Genomic DNA, 21,262 nt, shown 5'->3' on the forward strand with positions numbered 1-21,262 from the left:
GTTTCATATCTAGATCTCCATAAAACTGCTGTGGCTTTTCTCAGTATTTTTAATTTGTGTTACATGTTTAGCATAAAAGCAAATGCTGTTTTTGATTCAGGTAGTGAATTAGTTTTAATTGTGTTTTCTGTTTTACTTTTGTGTTTATGGGGTGTCTGTGACTGCTTGCTGCTCACACTGGTATTTTTGCCATTTTTTCATTCTATTAGCGCCATGTACAATCACTTTTCCCTTCATTGATTTCAAAACAATGCATCTTCAAAGAGATGGGGATGGTAAGTATGCTTTGCCATCAATCTGCATTCAACCAACATTTAGAAATATCAAGGATAAAAGCTTCAGGTTACATGCAAAAGGAAATCATATCGATTTGGCTTGTTTAAAGAAAATCGTGGGATATAGAATTTAAGTGAAAACTAATTTTTAACCCTTTGAAAACTGGTGAGCTTGGAATTTATTCTGGAAGTATCCCGATTAAAACTGTTCTTTGATCTTTACCAATGTTGAATTCATATTTTAACGTATCTAAAATTATATGCTGTTTGGAGTAGACCGTTACATTTGTATTCTAGTTAGATTAAAATTGTTTATAATTTTATGAATAGGTTGTTATTTTAACCATTCTATACATTATTTTTGATTGCTATTATCTGCATCTTTTAATAATTGTAGCAGTGGATATACACACAGAAATAGTTCTGCTTTGTTGATTGGCTCAATTATTCACTACCTTTATAAGTTGAGTATACAAATTTGGAACATGCCAGGTCTGATCCTGGTCACCCTGGTAGGGTGCTGAAATTGGCCTCCGTATCTCTGGCTTATAGAAAGGTTCACACATCTGATTACTATCCATCGACAACTATTGAAAATGGCATTAATTGAGGACACTCAACTATGCTGACCAACAGTTAAGTAGCGTATCTAGCCTTATTCATGAAGAATGGCCATGTGGATTAGGTACTGTCTGGCACCAATGGAACTGTATTCTTAAGAAGTCAGTGCTTTGAGCAGAGGAAGGGGAAAAATATCCAGGATGGTAGATGTTGAAGAGCTAAAGGTCACAAGGAGCAAACTGATCTGTCAGTTTTTTAAAATTACTTTGCTTTTTTGGCATTTGGGATTTGAATGCAAGTATCACTATTCATGATTTTTGAATGGAAAATGACAATATTCAGTACTCAAAGGGTTAATGTTAGCATTTTGAATTAGTGTAAATTGTAATTGTTCCATATTATCATAATTGGTTTGTACACTAATTTTCAGATTAAGTTCAATAAAAATTAATCTCGTTTTACTTTGATTTGACCATCCAGTTCCCTGAAGTTTTAAGATCAGGATTTTGGCTTTTAATATGGTGCACACAGATAAATGGATGTCTACTTTGCAGAATGTATGTATTTTAGTCATACACATGTTTGAATCATAATTGCTAATGTCTGCTCTGCAGAAAATATTGCTGGAAGTGAAAGATAACAAAATGTCAGTTTTAGTTTTGATTGCAGACTAACGTTTTTGTAGCTTTTTTAACCTCTTAGTGCTCCCTGGACAATATTGCTCATTGACAAACTTTTCTGTTCTCATATGTGAAAGCAGGTAGCTTTCAATGAGTAGAAAAACTTTAAAAATGAAAGTTGCTAAAAAAAGAGAATACTAAAGGAGCAAATAGAGGGATGGCCAGTTATACACTTGACATTGGAGTAACTTTACTGCAGTATATGAATTGAGCTTGGAAAAACTGGCCAGCTCAGGAGGTGTCATTTCTATGAAGTTGTCAACAGTTGAAGAGTTAATCTCAATAAAGTCATTGTTTTGTCCTTTTGTCTTTGTCACCTGTCTGAACACCATTTAATGTTTCTGTTTTTGAATTTTTGTTTGGCTAAATTTTAAGTTTTTAATCAGGCTAGTATCAAAAGTGGGTGTCACTTGTGTATCAGAAGACTTCATTTTTCTAAAAGAAAATTGGGGAATTTGGTTGCACTGTTAATGGTTTTACTTCAATTTGCAAATTGGATTTATACCAAAATTTAGTTGTGAATGTATTCGTGCTGTACTTCACTTAAAGTTTGAAATGTTAAACTCCTATACATTGAGAATGCACCGAAGTTGTATGGAGAACAAATAGTAGACAGAAGGCTCAAAGAAATATTAAAATATAGTCCTTTATGACTTGAAGCATGACCCATCTCCAATCTGTCACATTTTATTCAAAACCTTTGTGCTTTTAGTTCTGTCCCCACCTGATATGCTATGAGACATTTTGCATGTTGTATTTAAACGGAAGCTTCCTGCTGACTTCAGTCCTGAGGTACTCCTGTTGCTGAATTTCAACCTTCCTTGTATTGACCTTGCTGGGTCCCCTCTGATTTTTAAATAAGGAGTAGAAAGAAAGAACTTTGATTTATACAGCACCTTTCACAACCTCAGGATGTTCTAAGATGCTATATAGCCTGTTGAGTACTTTTTGAAATCCATTTTTTTTTAAAGAGATACAGCACTGAAACAGGCCCTCCAGCCCACCGAGTCTGTGCTGATCATCAACCACCCATTTAAACTAATCCCATATTCCTACCACATCCCCACCAGTCCCTATATTTCCCTACCACCTACCTATCCTTGGGGTAATTTATAATGGCCAATTTACCTATCAACCTGCAAGTCTTTGGCATGTGGGAGGAAACCGGAGCACCCGGAGGAAACCCACGCAGACACAGGGAGAACTTGCAAACTCCACACAGGCAGTACCCGGAATTGAACCCGGGTCGCTGGAGCTGTGAGGCTGCGGTGCTAACCACTGCGCCACTGTTGGAAGAAGTAGGGAAAGTCAGCAACTAATTCTCAAACTGGGAAATCCCACAAACAGAAGTGGGATAAATGATCAGATCATCTGTGTTAGTGGAATAAAAACAGAAAGTGCTGAAAATAGACAGCAATCTGGTAGCATCTGTGGAGAGAGAAACAGAATTAACGTTTCAGGTCTGTGACCTTTCATCAGAACTGGCAAAAGTTGGAAATGTAGTAGCTTTCAGCAAGTAAGAGGGGAGGGAAGAAAAACAAAAGGAAAAGTCTGCGGTAGGGCGGAGGGCAGGAGAGATTAAATGACAAATGGAACAAAATACAAGGAGTTGTACTAGCCATTGTAAAAGAAAAAAGTATTTGTCCAAAGAGAGTGTTAATGACAGGAATAATAAACAGCTCTGTCCAAAAGCATGAGCAAGTTTGAGACATGGTTAAAAAAAATCAGAATGGCAGTCATGGTCTGAAGTTGTTGAACTCCTTGTTGAGTCCAGAGGGCTGTAGAGTGCCTAGTCGGACAATAAGCTGCTATTCCTTGAGCTTGCATTGAACTTCACTGGAACACTGCAGCAGGCCGAGGACAGAAATGTGGTTGTGAGAGCATGGTGGTAAATTAAAATGGCAAGCAACTGGAAACTTGCCTCCTGCTTGCAGATTAAGTGGAGGTGTTCCACAAACCCTATCTGAGTTTGATCTTCCCAATGTAGATTGTGCGCACCAAATAGAGTATACTAAATTGAAAGTACAAGTAAATGTGTTGCTTCACCTGGAAGGAGAGTTTGGGGCCTTGGATGGTGAGGGGAGAGGAGGTAAAAGGGCAGGTGTTACACCACCTGCGATTGCATAGGAAGGTACTGTGGGAAGGGGACAAGGTGATGGAGTGGACCAGGGTGCTGCGGAGGGAACGGTCCCTTCAGAATGCTGACAGGTGGCAGCATGCTAGAGGTGCCAGAAATGGCGAGGGATGATCCTTTGGACGTGGAGGCTGGTGGGGTGGAAAGTGAGGATAGGGGGAACCCTGTGGCGGTTCTGGGAGGGAGGGGAAGGGGTGAGGGCAGAAGTACGGGAAATGGATCAGACATGGTCGAGGGCCCTGTCGACCACGATGGGGGGGAATCCTCCATTGAGGAAAAAGAAAGACATATTAGAAGCGCTGTTGTGGAAGGTTGCATCATCAGGCGATGGAGAGGGAGAAACTGGGAGAATGGAATGGAGTCCTTATAGGAGGCCAGGTGTGAGGAAATGTAGTTGAGGTAGCTGTGGGAGTCGGGCTTATGAATATTAGTAGACAGCCTATTCCCAGAAATGGAGACAGAAGTCGAGCAACAGAAGGGAAGTGTTGGCGATGGACCATGCGAAGGTAAGAGAAGGGTGAAAATTGGAAGTGAAGTAGATTATGTTTTCCTGTTCAGGGTGAGAGCAGGAAACAGCAGAGATACAGTCATCAATGTCCTGGAAAAAGAGTTGGGGGAGCGGACCTGAGTAGGACTGGAACAAGGAATATGCGACATACCCCACAAAAAGACGGGCATAACTTGGACCCATGTGGGGACCCATTGCAAAACCTTTGTTTGGAGGAATTGAGTGGAGTTGAAGTTGTTCAATGTGAGAAAAAGTTCAGCCAGGTGGAAGAGGGTGGTGGTGGATGAAGACTGGCCTCTGTGCAAGGAAGAAACAGAGACCTCAGACTGTCCTGGTGGGGGATGGAGGGGTAGAGAGATTGGATGTCCATAATGAAGAGGAGGCGGTAAGGGCCAGGAAATGACAAAATGGAGTAAGGCGTCAGAAGAGTCATAGATATAGGTGGGAAGAGACAAGAGAAGGGGAGAAAAATAAGAGTCAAGATAGGAAGAAATAAGTTCAATGGGGCAGGAACAGGCTGAAATGATGGGTCTACTAGGACCGTCCCATTTGTGGATTTTGGGAAGGAGCTGGAAGCAGGCTGTTTGAGGTGGGAAGCTTTAGAGGGAAGATCTCCAGAGGAGATGAGGTCTTTGACAGTCCTGGAGACAGTGGCTTGATTAGGCACTTTACAGCCCTCTGGACTCCACATGGAGTTCAACAACTTTAGACTGACTGCCATTTTGATTTTCTTTTACTATGTACCAGTCTTAAACTTGTTTTTCATGTTTCTGCTTTTGGACAAAGATGTTCATTATTCTGCCATTAGCTCACACTCTGGACAGATGCTTTGACTTTTACTACAGCTATTACTACTGCCTTTGTATTTTGTTCCATGACGCCTTTGTCTTTTAATCTCTCCTGCCCTCCACCCTATCACAGACCTTCCCTTTATGTTCTTCTGCTCTCTGCACCCCCTCTCCCCCCCCACCCCCCCCCTTCACTTGCTCAAAGCCTTTAACCTTTGCCAGTTCTAATGAATGGTCACAGATCTGAAGCTTTAACTCTGTTTCTCTCTCCACAAATGCTGCCAGACCTGCTGTGTTTTTCTAGCACTTTTTTTATTTCAGATTTCCAGCAACTGTGGTATTTTGCTTTTATATTTGTGTTAGTGATGTTGGTGGAGGGACAAATATTGACCAGGACACTGGGAAAACTCCCATTGCTGCTCTTTGAAAAGCGCCGCAGGATGTTTTAACAGCATAACTAGGGCCCCACCAAATTCACGGCCATGAAAAATGGGTCACGGACCGTGCAATCTCAGGTCCTCTGTGAAATTAGCCATTTTGTGAACTTTTCACGTTTTATTCATTGACAAAAGGTTCACCTCACTGATTGCTGGGCATGTTACGAACATGACATCTTTTAGTGATTAACACAAGACTCAGCTCACTGATCGGCGGATGAGGGAGGGCTTCCGGTGCAGTTTTGAGAGAAGCAGTCTCAAATATTAGCAGCCAAGTGAGAATGGTAGAATGAGCCACAACCATTACTGCAGCATGTTGAGAGAATTCGGAAGCCAAATTCTGTATGCTGATGATGGAATACTGTTTTGTACAAGCTGCAGTGTTTCATTGGATCATACGTGGCAGGCAACAATTCTGTGTCACTTAAGAGTCCGAAAGTCGTCATAGAGCATCCGACACTGCACTGCTGGAAAACAAACACGCAAAAAAAAAATTTCATCTCTTTTCAAGACATCAACAGAGAGCTTAGAAAATTGTCAATTGGTTACAATGTAACTTGTGGATGCTTTTGCAAGTGCCAACATACCATTGGAAAAACTTGATCACCCAAAGCTGCAGGTATTGATTTAACAAAATGTGCAAATTGGTGGTTACTTACCAAGTACAAATACACTATGACAGGACAACCTACCAAAGGTTTTTGCTACGCATTGTGAGATGAAGTCTCAGATTAACGCATGAGAGTCTTTTGCAATTATTTGTGATTCGTCCACCGATGAGCAAGACAACTACGTGCTGCATGTTTTGTTTGATTTTTATGTCTGGTAAGGCCAAAAATGTAGAGTCAGGAAAGCTAACAACAGTGCTCACAGACTGTGTCCACTTAGAAGCTGTTAATTACACCACAGTTTCTTAAGCAATAAAACCATTTCAAAATACAGTGCAGATTTCAACAAAGTTTCTGCTTTCATTACTGACAATGCAGCGTACATGACAAAATCTTTCAAATCTGTGCTCAAAGGTGTAATGCTTAATGCAGTCCATATTACATGTAATGCTGATAATTTCTCGTCAGCGAGCTGTGGAAAAGCAAGTTCGGTAAAGTCAGCAAACTGGTCACTACATTGACAAATCTTCAAACACTGCCATAACCGTAAGCTTTGATGCAGGCAACACATTGCAAATGCAGCTAAAATTGGGGAACCAAGTATTGACCTTCCTCCAGAGCCAGTAATTGCACGTTGGAATTCTTGGTTTCAGGTAGTACTGTATCATGCAGCTCACCTGAAATACTCCTCAGATTTTGTCTCACGAGCTCACACTGACACCGAAGACGCATGTTTTAACAGACATTTAGCAGAGCATAGTTTAGAAGGGTTACAGTGAGGTTCAGCTTGTTGCCAAGAATGCTGTGCGACTGATGGATTTAATCACTTGGTTTGAATCTTGACATGTCACAATCCACAAAGCTTGCAATAAAAATAGTGGATGTGCTGTTCTGGGCTGAAGCACAAACGAACAACATTCTGACGCTGAATTAAATGCCTGTGCTCAACGGGTGTTTTCTTGCATGCCAAAGAAGTGCAGCAATATTACTGCTGCAGGGAAGAGTCAAGTGGTGAAGAAAGAGGCTCAAAGGTTTCAACAATGTTCTGCAGCATTCCTGAATGTTGTGCAGATCTTTGACCCTGCACAAATGCATCTGTTGATGCTGGATTTAAATTCTTTTGATGCGATTCCTGGCTTTGACCAAAACTGGAGGCTGTATATTCCTGCTTATAAAAGGATTGCAAAGGAAGCAGATTGTGCTTTGCCTGTACTGCAGTTTTGGAACTCTCTGGAATGCAGAATCCCCCATCTTGCAAGATAGCACAGTGCTGTCTGACAATTTCAACGAACTCTGTGGACGCGGAGAGAGCTGTGTCTAAATATAGACAGGTGTTCACAGTGCAGAGATAGTGAAGAAAGAAACAGTTGCATGTTGCTCCATACTTGCATTCAACCACTGACTTCAGTGAGTATAGAATGTGAGCTGTTTATAGTCAGCTTTTTACAATAGTTTTTGAGTATACATTAAATGGCATTTGAAACCAGAAATGCCTCATGTCTTTTTTTGTTTTAAATGGGTCATTTTCATGGTTTCTTGCAGCAGCATGAAATTAAAGTTGTGAAATTCACGATTCTTAAAATGCTGCGACTGTGAAATTTGTAAAATTTAACTCTGAATCTGGTAGGGTCCTAAACAGAAGAAATGGGAGCAGGAACAAGCTATTTTTCCCTTTTGAGTCTGCTCTGCCATTCACTAAGATCATGGATGATCTACTGCACTTCTCTGCCCTATTCCCATATCCCTTGATTCCCTTTGTATCCAAAAATCTGTCAGTCTCTGTCTTGAATATACTTATCAACTGAGCGACCATAGCCCTCTGGGGTAGAGAATTCCAAAGATTCACAACCTTTGGAGTGAGGAAATTCCCACATCTCAGTCCTAAATGCTCGACTCCCTTATTCTGAGATGCTGGCCCGCTATTTCTGGACTCCCTGGCCAGAGGAAACATTCTTCTGTCAAGACTCTTAAGAATTTTGTTTCAATGAGATCAGCTTCATTCTTTTAAGGCGTAGGGACTATAGGCCTAGTCTGCTCAATCTGTTATCATAGGACAATCCCCCATCTCCGGAATCAGTCTTGGTGAACCTTTGTTCCCCTACCTCTAAGGTAAGTAAATCCTTCCTTGGGGAAGGAGGCTAAAACCACACACAGGACTCCAGGTGTGGTCTCCCTAAGACCCTATATAATTGTCGTAAGGCTTCTTTGCTCTTAGCCTTTATTACAGAAGGATTGGAGTACAACATACCATTTGCTTTCTTAATAGCTTGCATGTTAACTTTGTGATTCATGTACAAGGACACCAATCCCTCTGAATACCAACATATCCCAGTCTCTCTCCTTTTTTAAAAAAAGAAAAAACTTTTCCCATTTTTAACTCCTAATGTGGATAACTTCACATTTCTCCATTATATCCCATGTGCCACATTCTTGGCCCCACGCACAACCTGTCTATATTCCTTTGCAGTCTCTGAATCCTCCTTACAGCTTACTTTCCCTCCTAGCTTTGTATTGTCCACGAACTTGAATACATTACACTTGGTCCTGTCATCTCAGTCATTTGATATAGATGCCAGGTAGCTGAGGCCGAAGCACTGATCCTTGCGGTACCCATTAGTTAAAGCCTGCCGACCTGAAAATGATCCATTTATTGCTATTCTCTGTTTTCTGTCTGTTAACCAATCCTCAGTCCATGCTAATATGTTATCACCAATTCCATGAGCCCTAATTTTGTGCAAGAACCTCTTGTATGGCACCTTATCGAATGCCTTTTGAAACTCCAAATACGCTCCCATCTACTAGTTTCCCCCTTGCCTACCCTGCTAATTACAACCTCAAGAAACTGTTAGATTTGTCAAACACTATCTTCCTTTCATAAATCCATGTTTACTCTACCCAATCGTATAATTTTCCAAGTTACCACATCCCTAATAATAGATTCTAGCATTTTCCTATTAATTTTACATACGCCTAAGAGGATAGATGTGACCTTGGTTAACGTCTCAACCAAAAGATGGCACCTCTTACAATGTAGCAGTCCCTCGGTACTGTACTGAAGTGTCCATCTCGATTATGTGACTGGAACCTGAACGAGAGTCTCCATATAAACATCAAGGTGCTGGAGGATTGTAAGTGTATTTCAGTCAGTTGTTGCTGCACAGTCCCGAAGTTGTCTGTTTATTCTGTTTCTCTACTTCTGTTAATCTAATTCTGGGTCTTGATTATCCCTGATTTTAATTGTTCCACCATTTGCAGCTGTGCCTTTCAGTTGCCTAGACCCTAAGCAATGGTGTACCCTTTGCCCCCTACCTCGCTTTCTTCCTTTTAAGACACTCCTTAAAACTACTTTGTCCAAGCTTTTGGTCATCTGACCTACTATCTCCTTATGTACCTGTGCCATATTTTGTTTTATCATGCTCTTGCGAAGCGCCTTGGGATGCTTTTTTACTTTAAAGGCACTATATAAATGAGTTGTTATTATCATTCTTTGTGCGTTCTAGCTCTATCGCAATTGTTACCTTTCCATTGCTAATAAAAAAAAAAGATATTTCTAAGATGTTAAATGTCACATCACTGGAGACAGAGTTAATCCCTGTTTGTCGTGGCTGTCAATGTTTTCTCTACTCTTCCAGCTCTTGTATTTAAATACCAGGCATTCCTTCCAATATCAGAATCCTGGTTCATGCTGCTGGTTTAAAATTAGAAATAGCCAGGCATGATTGACATAGAAAGAGGGGGTTCAGAATCTCCAGTGGCAGCCAGGACTGATGTCAGTAGGGAGAGTTTCCGTTTAAATACCAACACTGAAAGATTGGAGTGAAAAAACAACTGATAGGAATGTGCTCTTATACTACAGGTGTTCGTCTTTAATTAATCTACTAATCAGGAGGGAACACTAAGAGAAGAGACAGCCCCACGCTATAGGAATATACATTTGCATGTACCCAGAAGTAAAATTAATCAGAAGAATTTATATTTATATACAAAAAAATTACAGAAAATTAATAACTTGACTAAAATATAAAGGAATTCACTGATTAAAATATATCTAAATAGATTTTTTAGATACTTTTTTTTAACTGTTGTAAATTTTAAGTGTTTGATTACTACTGGCTTTTTAAACAATGTTTTTTCATTTCTTTTTGAGATGAATAAAACATTTCCAAGGTTAAAATTAAAGCAAATATTTTATCGCAATGGTATAGTTCCTTCTGCTTTCTCTTTGGCCATATATTGGCTGAGGAAATGGTGACTTGCTCCCAAATGATTGCTCTGAACACGAAAGTAGCAAACTTTTGCTGACTTTTTTTCCCCCCTCTGCATTAGAAGAAAATATCAATCCTGTGTTTAGAACCACTCCCACACTAGCATGGCCGAGACACAAACTTTGTGTAGGAGTGTTAAACCTGCTTTTCCCACCAGTTTTGGCACTAACCAGTGTCAATGCACCACCTCAGGTGATCAGTTTATTTCTTTGGAGAGATAAAGGAAAACTGAAGCTTCCCAATGGCTCATATACAGTTGAGTAGCTGAGCCATACAGATGATGTGTCACAGCTCTGTGCTGAATTACCTGGTCCTGGTAGACACTGCAGTTAGTCTCAACAAGGATTTTGAAATGGAGGAATTAACACACATTTCTGTTTCTGATCAAAAATCCAGGTGTCCCTGGTAAAAAAAAAAATAAGTATCTGGGCTCAATATGATGACTTGAACGGAGTTGATGCATTCAAAATGGGAGGGGGAACAATTGGCGAGGGTGGCCTGGAGTGGGCGGGTGTGGGGGGAGGGTGGTGGGGAGTGAAAAGGTGCAAATGCTAGAAACCTGAAACAAAAATACAAAATGCTGTAACTGCGCAACAGTTTGTTCGTATCTGAAAAGAAGCCAATGATTTGGGTGGTGACTTATCTTCAGAACTCATTTTTGTGCTGCTTGTACTGCACTGTGGTAGTTATAATAAAGCATCTCAAATGGAGAACCAAATTTTCACGTTTAAAGTAGAGATCACCCATTCTATATTTCCTTAGTGAACTCAGATGAAAGGTCACAGACCTGAAACATTAATTCTGCTTCTCTCTCCACAGATGCTGCCAGACCTGCTAAGTATTTCCAAAACAGTTTTTATTTCAGATTTCCAGCATCTGCAGTATTTTGCTTTTATTTTAGTGTGAAAACTATTGATTTGGTTTCTACTAATGTGCTTAATAATACAAAATAGTGTTTAATTTTGCATTTGTTTAAATATTACCTGACAGCTTGTTTTTTGTTCCCTGTAGATCCTGTTCCTGCATTTAAATCATGGCAGGATGAATATGAGCATGAATTAGGAGAGGCACAACTCTCACCACAGGCAGGCAGACTGATTAGCCATCCCCTTGAGGACCCACAACCTATGTTATGCCGTCGTTACCTTAACTTTGGTCACAGTCAACGCTTTCTAGATGAATCTGATTCAATAAACTCCTCCTCCTTGAAAGGGCTTTCCTCCTTTAGGTATGATAAGTTGTCATGTTCTAGTGAGAATTGCTTTTTCTTTATTTTCCACATTTCTCCCATCTTTCAATATGCCAATTCTGTTAAATTATTCCAGTTCTTCGGTACCATGCATTTTTCAGTGTCTCGTTCAACTGTGGGGTAATCACAACTGAGTGATTCAGTTCTTGATTTTTACTTTTTCCACTACGTCACTGGATCACCATCAGAATTAAACATTTATTTTCTCTCCCTTGCTCCCCCAGTCAACAACTCAGACATTGTGCTGAATTTTCCTGGTCCCATGAGGGAGGGCTAGGAGGCAGGACCGGGAGAAAAATTGTACAATAGCAAATTGGATTGGTCACTCGATGCGTTTTCGCCTCCAAGCGACCTTGCCAGAGGCAGGGTTAATGCAGTAGAGGCTACCCACCCAGCAATGGCAGGAAGCTAATTAGGCCCATTAACGGACCAATTGGTGATGCCGCTACTGAGATTTCCCGACGGCAGATCGGCACCCTGCTGAGGGCGGAGCCCCATCATTTAATTGGAGGTGTTTCCCCTTCATTGAAGGCCTGACGCGTGTAACTACATGTTTTTAATTTTGAGGCGCCTTCGCGGTCTCCTGCCTGCCTCAGTAGTGCCCATCTCTCCCCAAAGGGCTGCCGCTTTCGTGGTCTGCCTGCCATCCTTAATTGGAGAGACCTCTTGGAGATGGCTTCTTAATTGGCTGATCCAGGAAGATCATGACCGACGTCCCACCATGGCCACCTCCAGGTTCATCACCCGGAATTGAGGCTGCGTCTGGATTCCAACCCAATTGGGAAAATTCAGCCCGTTGAGTCCATTTGTAGTGGTCCCATGCTAATTGACCTATATCCCTAATGCCATCCAGTGCAAAATCAGCTCATTTGGAAATAACCTGGTCTGATTGGCTCAGCTGTTGACTGGATAAAATCACTAGCCCTGTCTTTATTTTAGAAAATGTTTTGTCAATCAAGGAATTGACTTTTTTTTTAGCAGCAATATTTGCACCATAATTTTAAAAGCAAACTCCTTGTAAGTTACCCAGTAAGAGATTTTAGAAAAAGATGCAGTTTTGCAAATGAAAGTTTTATTTTCTTTCCTTATTAACTGTTGTGATTGTATTTCAAGACCACAAAGATCGTCATTTGATTCCAAAGATGATGAAAAGGAAGAGCAGACTCGATTGCAGCTGACTAAAAAAGTTCAGAACATCAAAAAGAAAATAAAGTTATTTGAAGAACAGTTTGAAAAGGAGAGGAAGTATAAGGTGAGCTATTTGAAAGTATGTATCAGGTGAAAATCTTTTGCGTACTAGTTGGTATGATAGGTTGTAACTAAAGGTAAACACTAATTCGAGAAATATTTGCTGCCAAATTTCACTTTATTCATTGCTTTAAATTTATTGTGTGTTTAGCCTTTAAACTACAAATGTTTGTAAGCAAAATTAATTTTGAGTGAATGAGCTGGCTGCATCTGGTTATGCAGAACTTCCTATTAATTATTGGCACACAGTAATGAGAGATGCATGCTGTGTTTCTTTTTAGTGGCAATTGAAAACACAAAAGATCCTTGAAAGATTGTTGAGGAGTGCCAGTGAAATCCAGAGTTTTCCTGTAGCCCAATATGTTTACAACTACATTTTTCTTTGCAATGGGTATACTTTAGGTAGTGATGCTATATAGAGAAGAGTTCTATCAAGCAGGAAAAGTGGTGTTAAAAGCTTCTGGCTAATTTTTAATCGCTTGGGGGGCAAAAAACAAAATACAGTTCAATTTTCACCAAGCAAAATAAATTCAGTCATATGCAGTCTTAATTTTGTTTCCTAAATATTTAAGAATCCACAGATGTTAATCTGAGAATCCTGGAATCAGTAGAATCTCAATTCGCCAGTGACACCAAACTTGGAGGTGTGACAAACAGTGAGGATATGAACTGCCTGCAACAGGACATAGATAGTCTGGCAGAATGGACAGACAGGCAGCAGATGGAATTTAATACTGACAAGTGTGAAATGCAACTTGGCAGAGGCAATATATACTAAATGGCACAGTTCTAAAGAGTGTGCAGGAACAGAGGGACTTGGGGGTGCATGTGCATCGATCTTTAAGGTGGCAGGACATATTGAGAGTGGTTAGTAAAGGGATCTTGGGCTTCATAAATAGAGGCATTAAGTAGAAAAGCAGGGAAATTATGCTGAACCTTTTATAAAGCTCTGGTTAGGCCCCAACGGGAGTATTGTGTCCAGTTCTGGTCACAACACTTAAAGAACATAACATAAAAACTAGGAGCAGGAGTAGGCAATTCAGCCCCTCGAGCCTGCAATACGATCATGGTTGATCTCATCTCGGCCTCAACTCAACTTTCCTGCCCATTCTCCATAATCCTTCAACCCATTACTAGTTAAAAATCTCTTCCTTAAATTTACTCAATGTCCCGGCATCCACCGCATTCTGGGGTAGTGAATTCCACAGACTCACGACCGTTTGAGAGAAGTAATTTCTCCTCATCTCTGTTTTAAATCTGCTACCCCTTATCCTAAAACTATGACCTCTCGTTCTAGATTGCCCCACAAGAGGAAACATCCTCTCTACGTCTACTTTGTCAATCCCCTTAATCATCATATATACCTCAATTAGATCTCCTCTCATTCTTCTAAAATCTAGAGAGCAAGGCCTACACTGCTCAATCTCTCTCCATAAGACAAACCCCTCATCTCTGGAATCAATCTAGTGAACCTCTTATGAACTGCCTCCAATGCAACTACATCCCTCCTTAAATAAGGGGACCAAAACTGTACGCAATACTCCGGGTACAGTCCCACTAATGCCTTGTACAGTTGCAGCAACACTTCCCTACTTTTATACTCTCTTCCTTTAGCAATAAATGCCAAAATTCCATTTGCCTTCCTTATTACCTGCTGCACCTGCATACTAGTTTTCTGTAATGAAAGAACTGAGAGTCCTTGAGAGGGTGCAGAGGAGATTTACCAGAATGGTTCCAGGGATGGGGGATTTTAGTTACAAGGTTAGGTTGGAGAAGCTTGGGTTGTTCGCTTTAGAACAGAGGAGATTTAATAGAGATGTACAAGATTGTGACAGGCTTAGATAAGTTAGACAAGGAAAAGCTGTTGCCATTAATGAATGGTACAAGGACTAGGGGGCACAGATTGAAGGTTTTGGGCAAGAAATACAGTGGGAATGTGAGAACTTTTTATGCAGCGGGTGGTAATGACCTGGAACTCGCAGCCCGCAAGAGTGATAGAAACAGAGACAATCAGTGACTTCAAAAGGAAATTGGATGGCCACTTGAAGGAAATAAACTTTCAGCGCTACGGGGATCAAGCGATGGAGTGGGACTGATACCTCCGTGGAGCGTCAGCATGGACTCGATGGGCTGAATGGCTGTCTTCTGTGCTGTGAATGACTCTTTGACTCTCAGTTCATAATGGAGAGTGAAATGTTAATACTTCAAGTGTTGGAGATAACGCTTTAAGAATTCATTGTTTAGTTTGTTTTGAATTCTTGGGGGTGGGGGGAGAAACAAAACTCACAACCCTCATAAAATGAGTGGATATACCTGTGTGCTTCAAACCAGAGAACTTAATTGTGCTTATTGGAAAATTCTTCAAACTAATTAGATTCAGAATTCACAGATGTGCTTGGTAACTCCCCTAAACTGTTCTGGGAAAGATATATCCAGTTGAAACCTTGGCTTCAGAGACAGGCCAGGCCTTTAAAATAAAAACTTCAATAGAGTATTAAAAAACACCGAACAATTCAAAAGAGTAAAATGTAGTCATGTTATTGTGAAATATATAATTTTGTATTTTATTTTGTTTAAAACATTGAGTATTACAAATTCAAGTTACTCAGAAAAAATGGCGAACTGAAATTATCAAAAAGCTTCAAATAATTTGCCTTTTTAAAAAAAAAATTGTAGGTTCCTTAACTGCTCATTCAGGATTTCTTATTTTTATAAGTCCATACTAGCTTCTTTTTGAATGTTTTCTAGCTCCATTTCTTGCTTTTGACTTGTATGTCCTACTTCTTTAGTCTGATTTGCTTTTACCTTTTGAGCCAGTCCACAAAAATATGATAGCACAAATGTGACACACGTGATATCCACACTAGATGCAAGACTTTTATTAAATGCAAAAAGTCAAGACGAAGTGTAGTCCTCAGGTGATGTAGAGACATGCTGTCCTTATTTGAATATTTTCAGTATAAATTACTATATTTACATTTATAATGGAAACTGCCTATATAAATTTGCCATGTGCTAATTATTAAGGGCCTTGTGTCCTGGCCAATATTTATCCCTCAATCAACATCCTTTTTTAAAAAAAAAACCCAGATTATCTAGTTATTGTCACATTGCTGTTTGCCAGAGCTTGCTGTGCACAAATTGCTGTGTTTCCTATGTTGCAATAGTAAGTACATTTCAAAATACTTAATTGGCTGTAAAGCACTTTGGAACATCCTGAGGTCCTGGAAGGTGCTATATAAATGCAAGTCTTTCTTTTCTTACCACCTTTGGCAAGGGCAACGAACGTATGAACGTACGAATTAGGAGCAGGAGTAGGCCACTCGGCCCTTCAAGCCTGCTCCGCCATTCAATAAGTTCATGGCTGAACTGATTGCTCCACACTTCCACCTACCCCTGATAACTTTCCACCCCCTTTACAATTTATATAAATGCCTTGGTTGAAGGGACCGAAGGTATGGTTGCTAAATTTGCTGATGTGACAAAGTTAGGTAGGAAAGTAACTTGTGCAGAGAACATAAGGGGGCTGCAAAGGGATATAGATAGGTTATGTGAGTGGGCAAAGAGCTGGCAAATGGAGTATAATGTGGGAAAGTTGAGGTCCCAGCACAGATCCCTGTGGCACACCACTTGTTATATCTTGCCAACCAGAAAATAACCCATTTATGCCTACTCACTGTTTCCTGTTAGCTAGCCAATCTTCTATCCATGCCAACATGAGCTTTTAGTTTCTGCAATAACTTTTGATGTGGCACCTTCTCAAATACCTTCTGGAAATCGAAGTACAATACATCCACTGGTTTCCCTTTATCCACAGCACATGTAACTCCCTCAAAGAACTCCAATAAATTGGTTAAACATGATTTCCCTTTCACAAAACCATGTTGACTCTGCCTGATTACCTTGAATTTTTCTAAATGCCCTGCTATACCGTCTTTATTAGCTTCTAACATTTTCCCTAAGACAGATGTTAAGCTAACTGGCCTGTAGTTTCCTGCTTTCTGTCTCCCTAACTTTTTGAATAAAGGAGTTACATTCGCTATTTTCCAATCTAATGGAACCTTCCCCGAATGTAGGGAATTTTAGAAAATTAAAACTAATGCATCAACTATTTCACTAGCCACTTCTTTTAAAACCCTAGGATGCAGTCCATCAGGACCCAGCGACTTGTCAGCCCGCATCTCCAACAATTTGTTCAGTACCACTTCCCTGCTGATTCTAATTTTCTTGAGTTCCTCCCTCCCTTCCATTTCCTGATTTACAGGAATGTTACTTGTATCCTCAGTAGTGAAGACCAATGCAGAATATCTGTTCAATTCATCTGCCATCTCCTTATCCATTATTAATTCCCCATACTCACTTTCTATAGGCCCAACGCTCACTTTGATAACTCTCCTTTTAAAATATTTTTAGAAACTCTTACTATTTGTCTCTATATTTCTAGCTAGTTTTCTCTCATTCTGATTTTACCTTTTATCAATCTTCTAGTCATTCTTTGATTTTTATATTCTGTCCAAACTGACCTGCCTCCCATCTTTAGGCAATTATGGGCTTTTTCTTTAAGTTTGATACTATATTTAACTGTTTTTAGTTAACCACAGATGGTGCCCCCCCCCCCCCCCCCCACCCCTTGGAATTTTTCTTTCTCGTCGAAATGTATTCTGTGTATTCTGAAATATCCCTTTAAATGTCTGCCATTGCATCTCTATTGATCTATCCCTTAACCTGATTTGCCAGTTCACTTTAGCTAGCTCTGCTTTCATGCCCTCATAATTGCCCTTATTTAAGTTTAAAATACTAGTCTTGGAGCCACTCTTCTCTCCCGCAAACTGAATGTAAAATTCAATCATAGTATGATCGCTGCTACTTAGGGGCATCTTAACTATGGGGTCATTAATTAATCCTATCTCGTTGCACAATACCAGGTCTAGTATAGCCTGCTCTCTGGATGGCTCCAGAACGTATTGTACCAAGAAATTATCTCAAAAACATTCTATGTACTCCTCATCTAGGTTACTGCTGCCCATTTGATTTTATCCAGTCTATATGTAGCTTAAAATCCACCATAATTATCGCTGTACCTTTCTGACAAGCTGCCATTGTTTCTTCCTTTATACCCCATCCTACAGTGTGGGCAGGTATTACACCTCCTGCGATTGCAGGGGAAGGTGCCATGGGACGGGGACGAGGTGGTAGGGGTAATGGAGGAGTGGACCAGGGTGTCGCGGAGGGAACGATCCCTTCAGAATGCTGACAGGGGAAGGGAGGGGAAGATGCGTTTGGTAGTGGCATCACGCTGGAAATGGCGGAGAATGATACTTTGCATATGGAGGCTGATGGGGTGGAAAGTGAGGACAAGGGGAACCCTGTCACAGTTCTGGGAGGGGAAGGGGTGTGAGGGTAGAGGTGCGGGAAATGGGCCGGACACGGTTGAGGGCCCTGTCAACCACAGTGGGGGGAAATCCTCGGTTGAGGAAAAAGGAGGTCATATCAGAAGCACCGTCATGGAAGGTAGCATCATCAGAGCAGATGCGTCGGAGACGGAGAAACTGGGAGAATGGAATGGAGTCCTTACAGGAGGTAGGGTGTGAAGAAGTGTAGTCGAGGTAGCTGTGGGAGTCGGTGGGCTTATAATGGATATTAGTAGACAACCTGTCCCCAGAGATGGAGACAGAGAAGTCGAGGAAGGGAAGTGTCAGAGATGGACCATGTAAAGGTGAGAGAAGGGTGGAAATTGGAAGCAAAGTTGATAGTTTTCCAGTTCGGGGCGGGAGCAGGAAACTGCACCGATACAGTCATCAATGTACTGGAAAAAGAGTTGGGGGAGGGCACCTGAGTAGGACTGGAACAAAGAATGCTCGACATATCCCACAAAGAGACAGGCATAACTAGGACCCATGTGGGTACCCATAGCAACACCTTTTACTTGAAGGAAGTGAGTGGAGTTGAAGGAGAAGTTGTTCAATGTGAGAACAAGTTCAGCCAGGCGGAGGAAGGGTGGTGGTGGATGGGGATTGGTTGGGCCTCTGTTCAAGGAAGAAGCGGAGAGCCCTCAAACCATCCTGGTGGGGGATGGAGGTGTAGAGCGATTGGACGTCCATAGTGAAGAGGAGGTGGTTGGGACCAGGAAACTGGAAATTGTCAAAATGACGTAGGGCGTCAGAAGAGTCACGGATGTAGGTGGGAAGAGACTGCACCAGCGGAGAAAAGATAGTGTCAAGATAGGAAGAAATAAGTTCAGTGGGGCCGGAGCAGGCTGACACAATGGGTCTGCCGGGACAGTCCCGTTTGTGGATTTTGGGAAGGAGGTAGAAGCGGGCTGTAAGGGGTTGCGGGACTGAGGTTGGAAGCTGTGGAGGAAAGATCTCCAGAGGAGATGAGGTCCGTGACAGTCCTTTGGACAGTGGCTTGATTTTCAGTGGTGAGGTCATGGTCCAGAGGGAGGTAGGAAGAAGTGTCTGTGAGTTGGCGTTGAGCTTCTGCAAGGTAGAGGTCGGTACGCCATACAACAACAGCACCACCCTTGTCTGCAGGTTTGATGACCATGTCGGGGTTAGACCTGAGAACGGAGTGCCTCAAGTTCAGAGGGGGACAGGTTAGAGTGAGTGAGGGGGCAGAGACATTGAGATGACCAATGTCTCGCCGACAGTTTTCAATGAAGAGATCAAGAGCGGGTAAGAGGCCAGGGGGAGGGGTCCAGGTAGAGGGAGAATGCTGGAGGCGGGTGAATGGGTCCGCTGGTCGGTGGGGAGGACTCCTGCTCAAAGAAGTGAACCCGGAGGCGGAGGCGATGGAAGAAGAGCTCAACGTCATGCCGAGCGCGAAATTCATTGAGGTGGGGGCGTAAGGGGATAAAACTGAGATCTTTGCTGAGTACAGAACGTTCAGCATCAGAGAGGGGGAGTTCAGAGGGTATAGTGAATACACGGCAAGGGGTGGGGTCAGAGGGAAGTGAAGCGGAAGGAGGATCTGGAGGAGCATTCGTCCCCATCAGCTGCTGGAGCTTGCGTTCCTTGACACCGGAAAGGAAGAAAAAAAGTTTTTTGTTAATGCATCGGATGAGACGAACGATGAAATGAAACTGCGGAGTACAACAGCTTTGAGATAAAGTGAGGCGGTGCTGCTGGAGAGAGAGGTCCAGTGTGTGCATGTGGCGGCGCATAGCAGAGTGCGGATCTCAGGATCCGGCGAGAACAGCAGACCGAGGAACATTGTATTTCTCGGCGATACCTGTAGTCCTGGGTGGATTCAAAGCATGCTGGGTGAAACTGCAGTTGGAATCCAGGTTGAATAAGTCGGAGCCGGTCACTGAGGAAGGAGATGTGGCTGTGAAAACAAGTTTTGGTAGACACTTGAATCAAACACCAGGAGGGAAACAGAAAGCAATGAAGGTGAACAAGGTAAAAGAGACAAACGAAAATCTCGTCGGAGAGAAGAGCAGAACTTCTTCAAGGTAGGCATTCCTGGAAGAGAAGTGGCAGTGAATTAAACACTAAAATAAAAATAAAATACTGCGGATGCTGCAAATCTGAAATAAAAACAAGAAATGCTGGAACCACTCAGCAGGTCTGGCAGCATTTGTGGAAAGAGAAGCAGAGTTAACGTTTCGGGTCAGTGACCCTTCTTCAGAACTGACAAATATTAGAAATGTCACAGGTTATAAGCAAGTGAGGCGGGGGTGGGGCAAGAGGTAACAAAGGAGAAGGTGTAGATTGGACAAGGCCACATAGCTGACCAAAAGGTCATGGAGCAAAGGCAAACAATATGTTAATGGTGTGTTGAAAGACAAAGCATTAGTACAGATAGGGTATTAACGGATTGAAGATAATCAGTTAACTGCTTGAAATTTCAGCAGTCATAATTTTGGAAATGGCATGTTGCATTTTTGTGTTAATGCTACATTTAATGTCAAAATATGATATTGTTTTACAGCCATCCCACAGTGACAAAGTAGCAAATCCAAAGGTTTTGAAATGGATGAATGAACTGGTCAAGTTACGCAAGCAATTAAAAGGTAAAGACCCTATTCTTTCCAAGGTTGCAATGAATTGTGTTTGGTGTACATATTTATAACTTTGCAAGTTAATATGTCCATTATAGCTGTGAAGTTAGAAAACTACAAGCTGGAAAATTGAAAATGAAGGGTGGACCATCTTCATGAAAATGTGTTTGATAAACCTTTTTTTATTAGTTATAAGCACATAACCTAATGCATAAGTTGTCAAAGTTCTGATCAGGCGTCTTTTGATGTCACTGCAACAAAATGACGTAGCTCTTCTGGCTCATTCCTTTCTATAAATGTTGTTCAAATACTTTTTTTTTTTACAAAGGCTGTGCCTTTTTTTAAAAATCTCTGAAATATAAAACATAACATAGCTGGTAGATCCGAGCACTTCAGCTTACTCAGCTGGTTAATTTTGTCTTGAGCTCGTGTGACGCTAAGACAAACCCAATAGTTTTAAGATACTTTCTTGTCAGGGATCACTTTCTTTTTCTATTAATGAATCTG

At 41.4% G+C, this 21,262-nt stretch overlaps 1 protein-coding gene across 1 annotated transcript in view; it reads left to right on the forward strand.

The window, feature by feature from the left end:
• LOC137375707 (protein FAM13B-like) overlaps nucleotides 1–21,262 on the forward strand; it is a 214,896-nt gene that overhangs the window by 165,090 nt on the left and 28,544 nt on the right. The window contains exons 13-16 of the mRNA XM_068043092.1: nucleotides 210–275; nucleotides 11,268–11,484; nucleotides 12,619–12,757; nucleotides 20,686–20,767. Of these exons, the coding sequence (XP_067899193.1) occupies nucleotides 210–275; nucleotides 11,268–11,484; nucleotides 12,619–12,757; nucleotides 20,686–20,767 (504 nt within the window). The remainder of the gene's footprint in view (nucleotides 1–209; nucleotides 276–11,267; nucleotides 11,485–12,618; nucleotides 12,758–20,685; nucleotides 20,768–21,262) is intronic.

The sequence above is a fragment of the Heterodontus francisci genome, chromosome 12 (assembly GCF_036365525.1).
Source record: "Heterodontus francisci isolate sHetFra1 chromosome 12, sHetFra1.hap1, whole genome shotgun sequence".
NCBI classification, from domain to species: Eukaryota; Metazoa; Chordata; class Chondrichthyes; order Heterodontiformes; family Heterodontidae; genus Heterodontus; species Heterodontus francisci.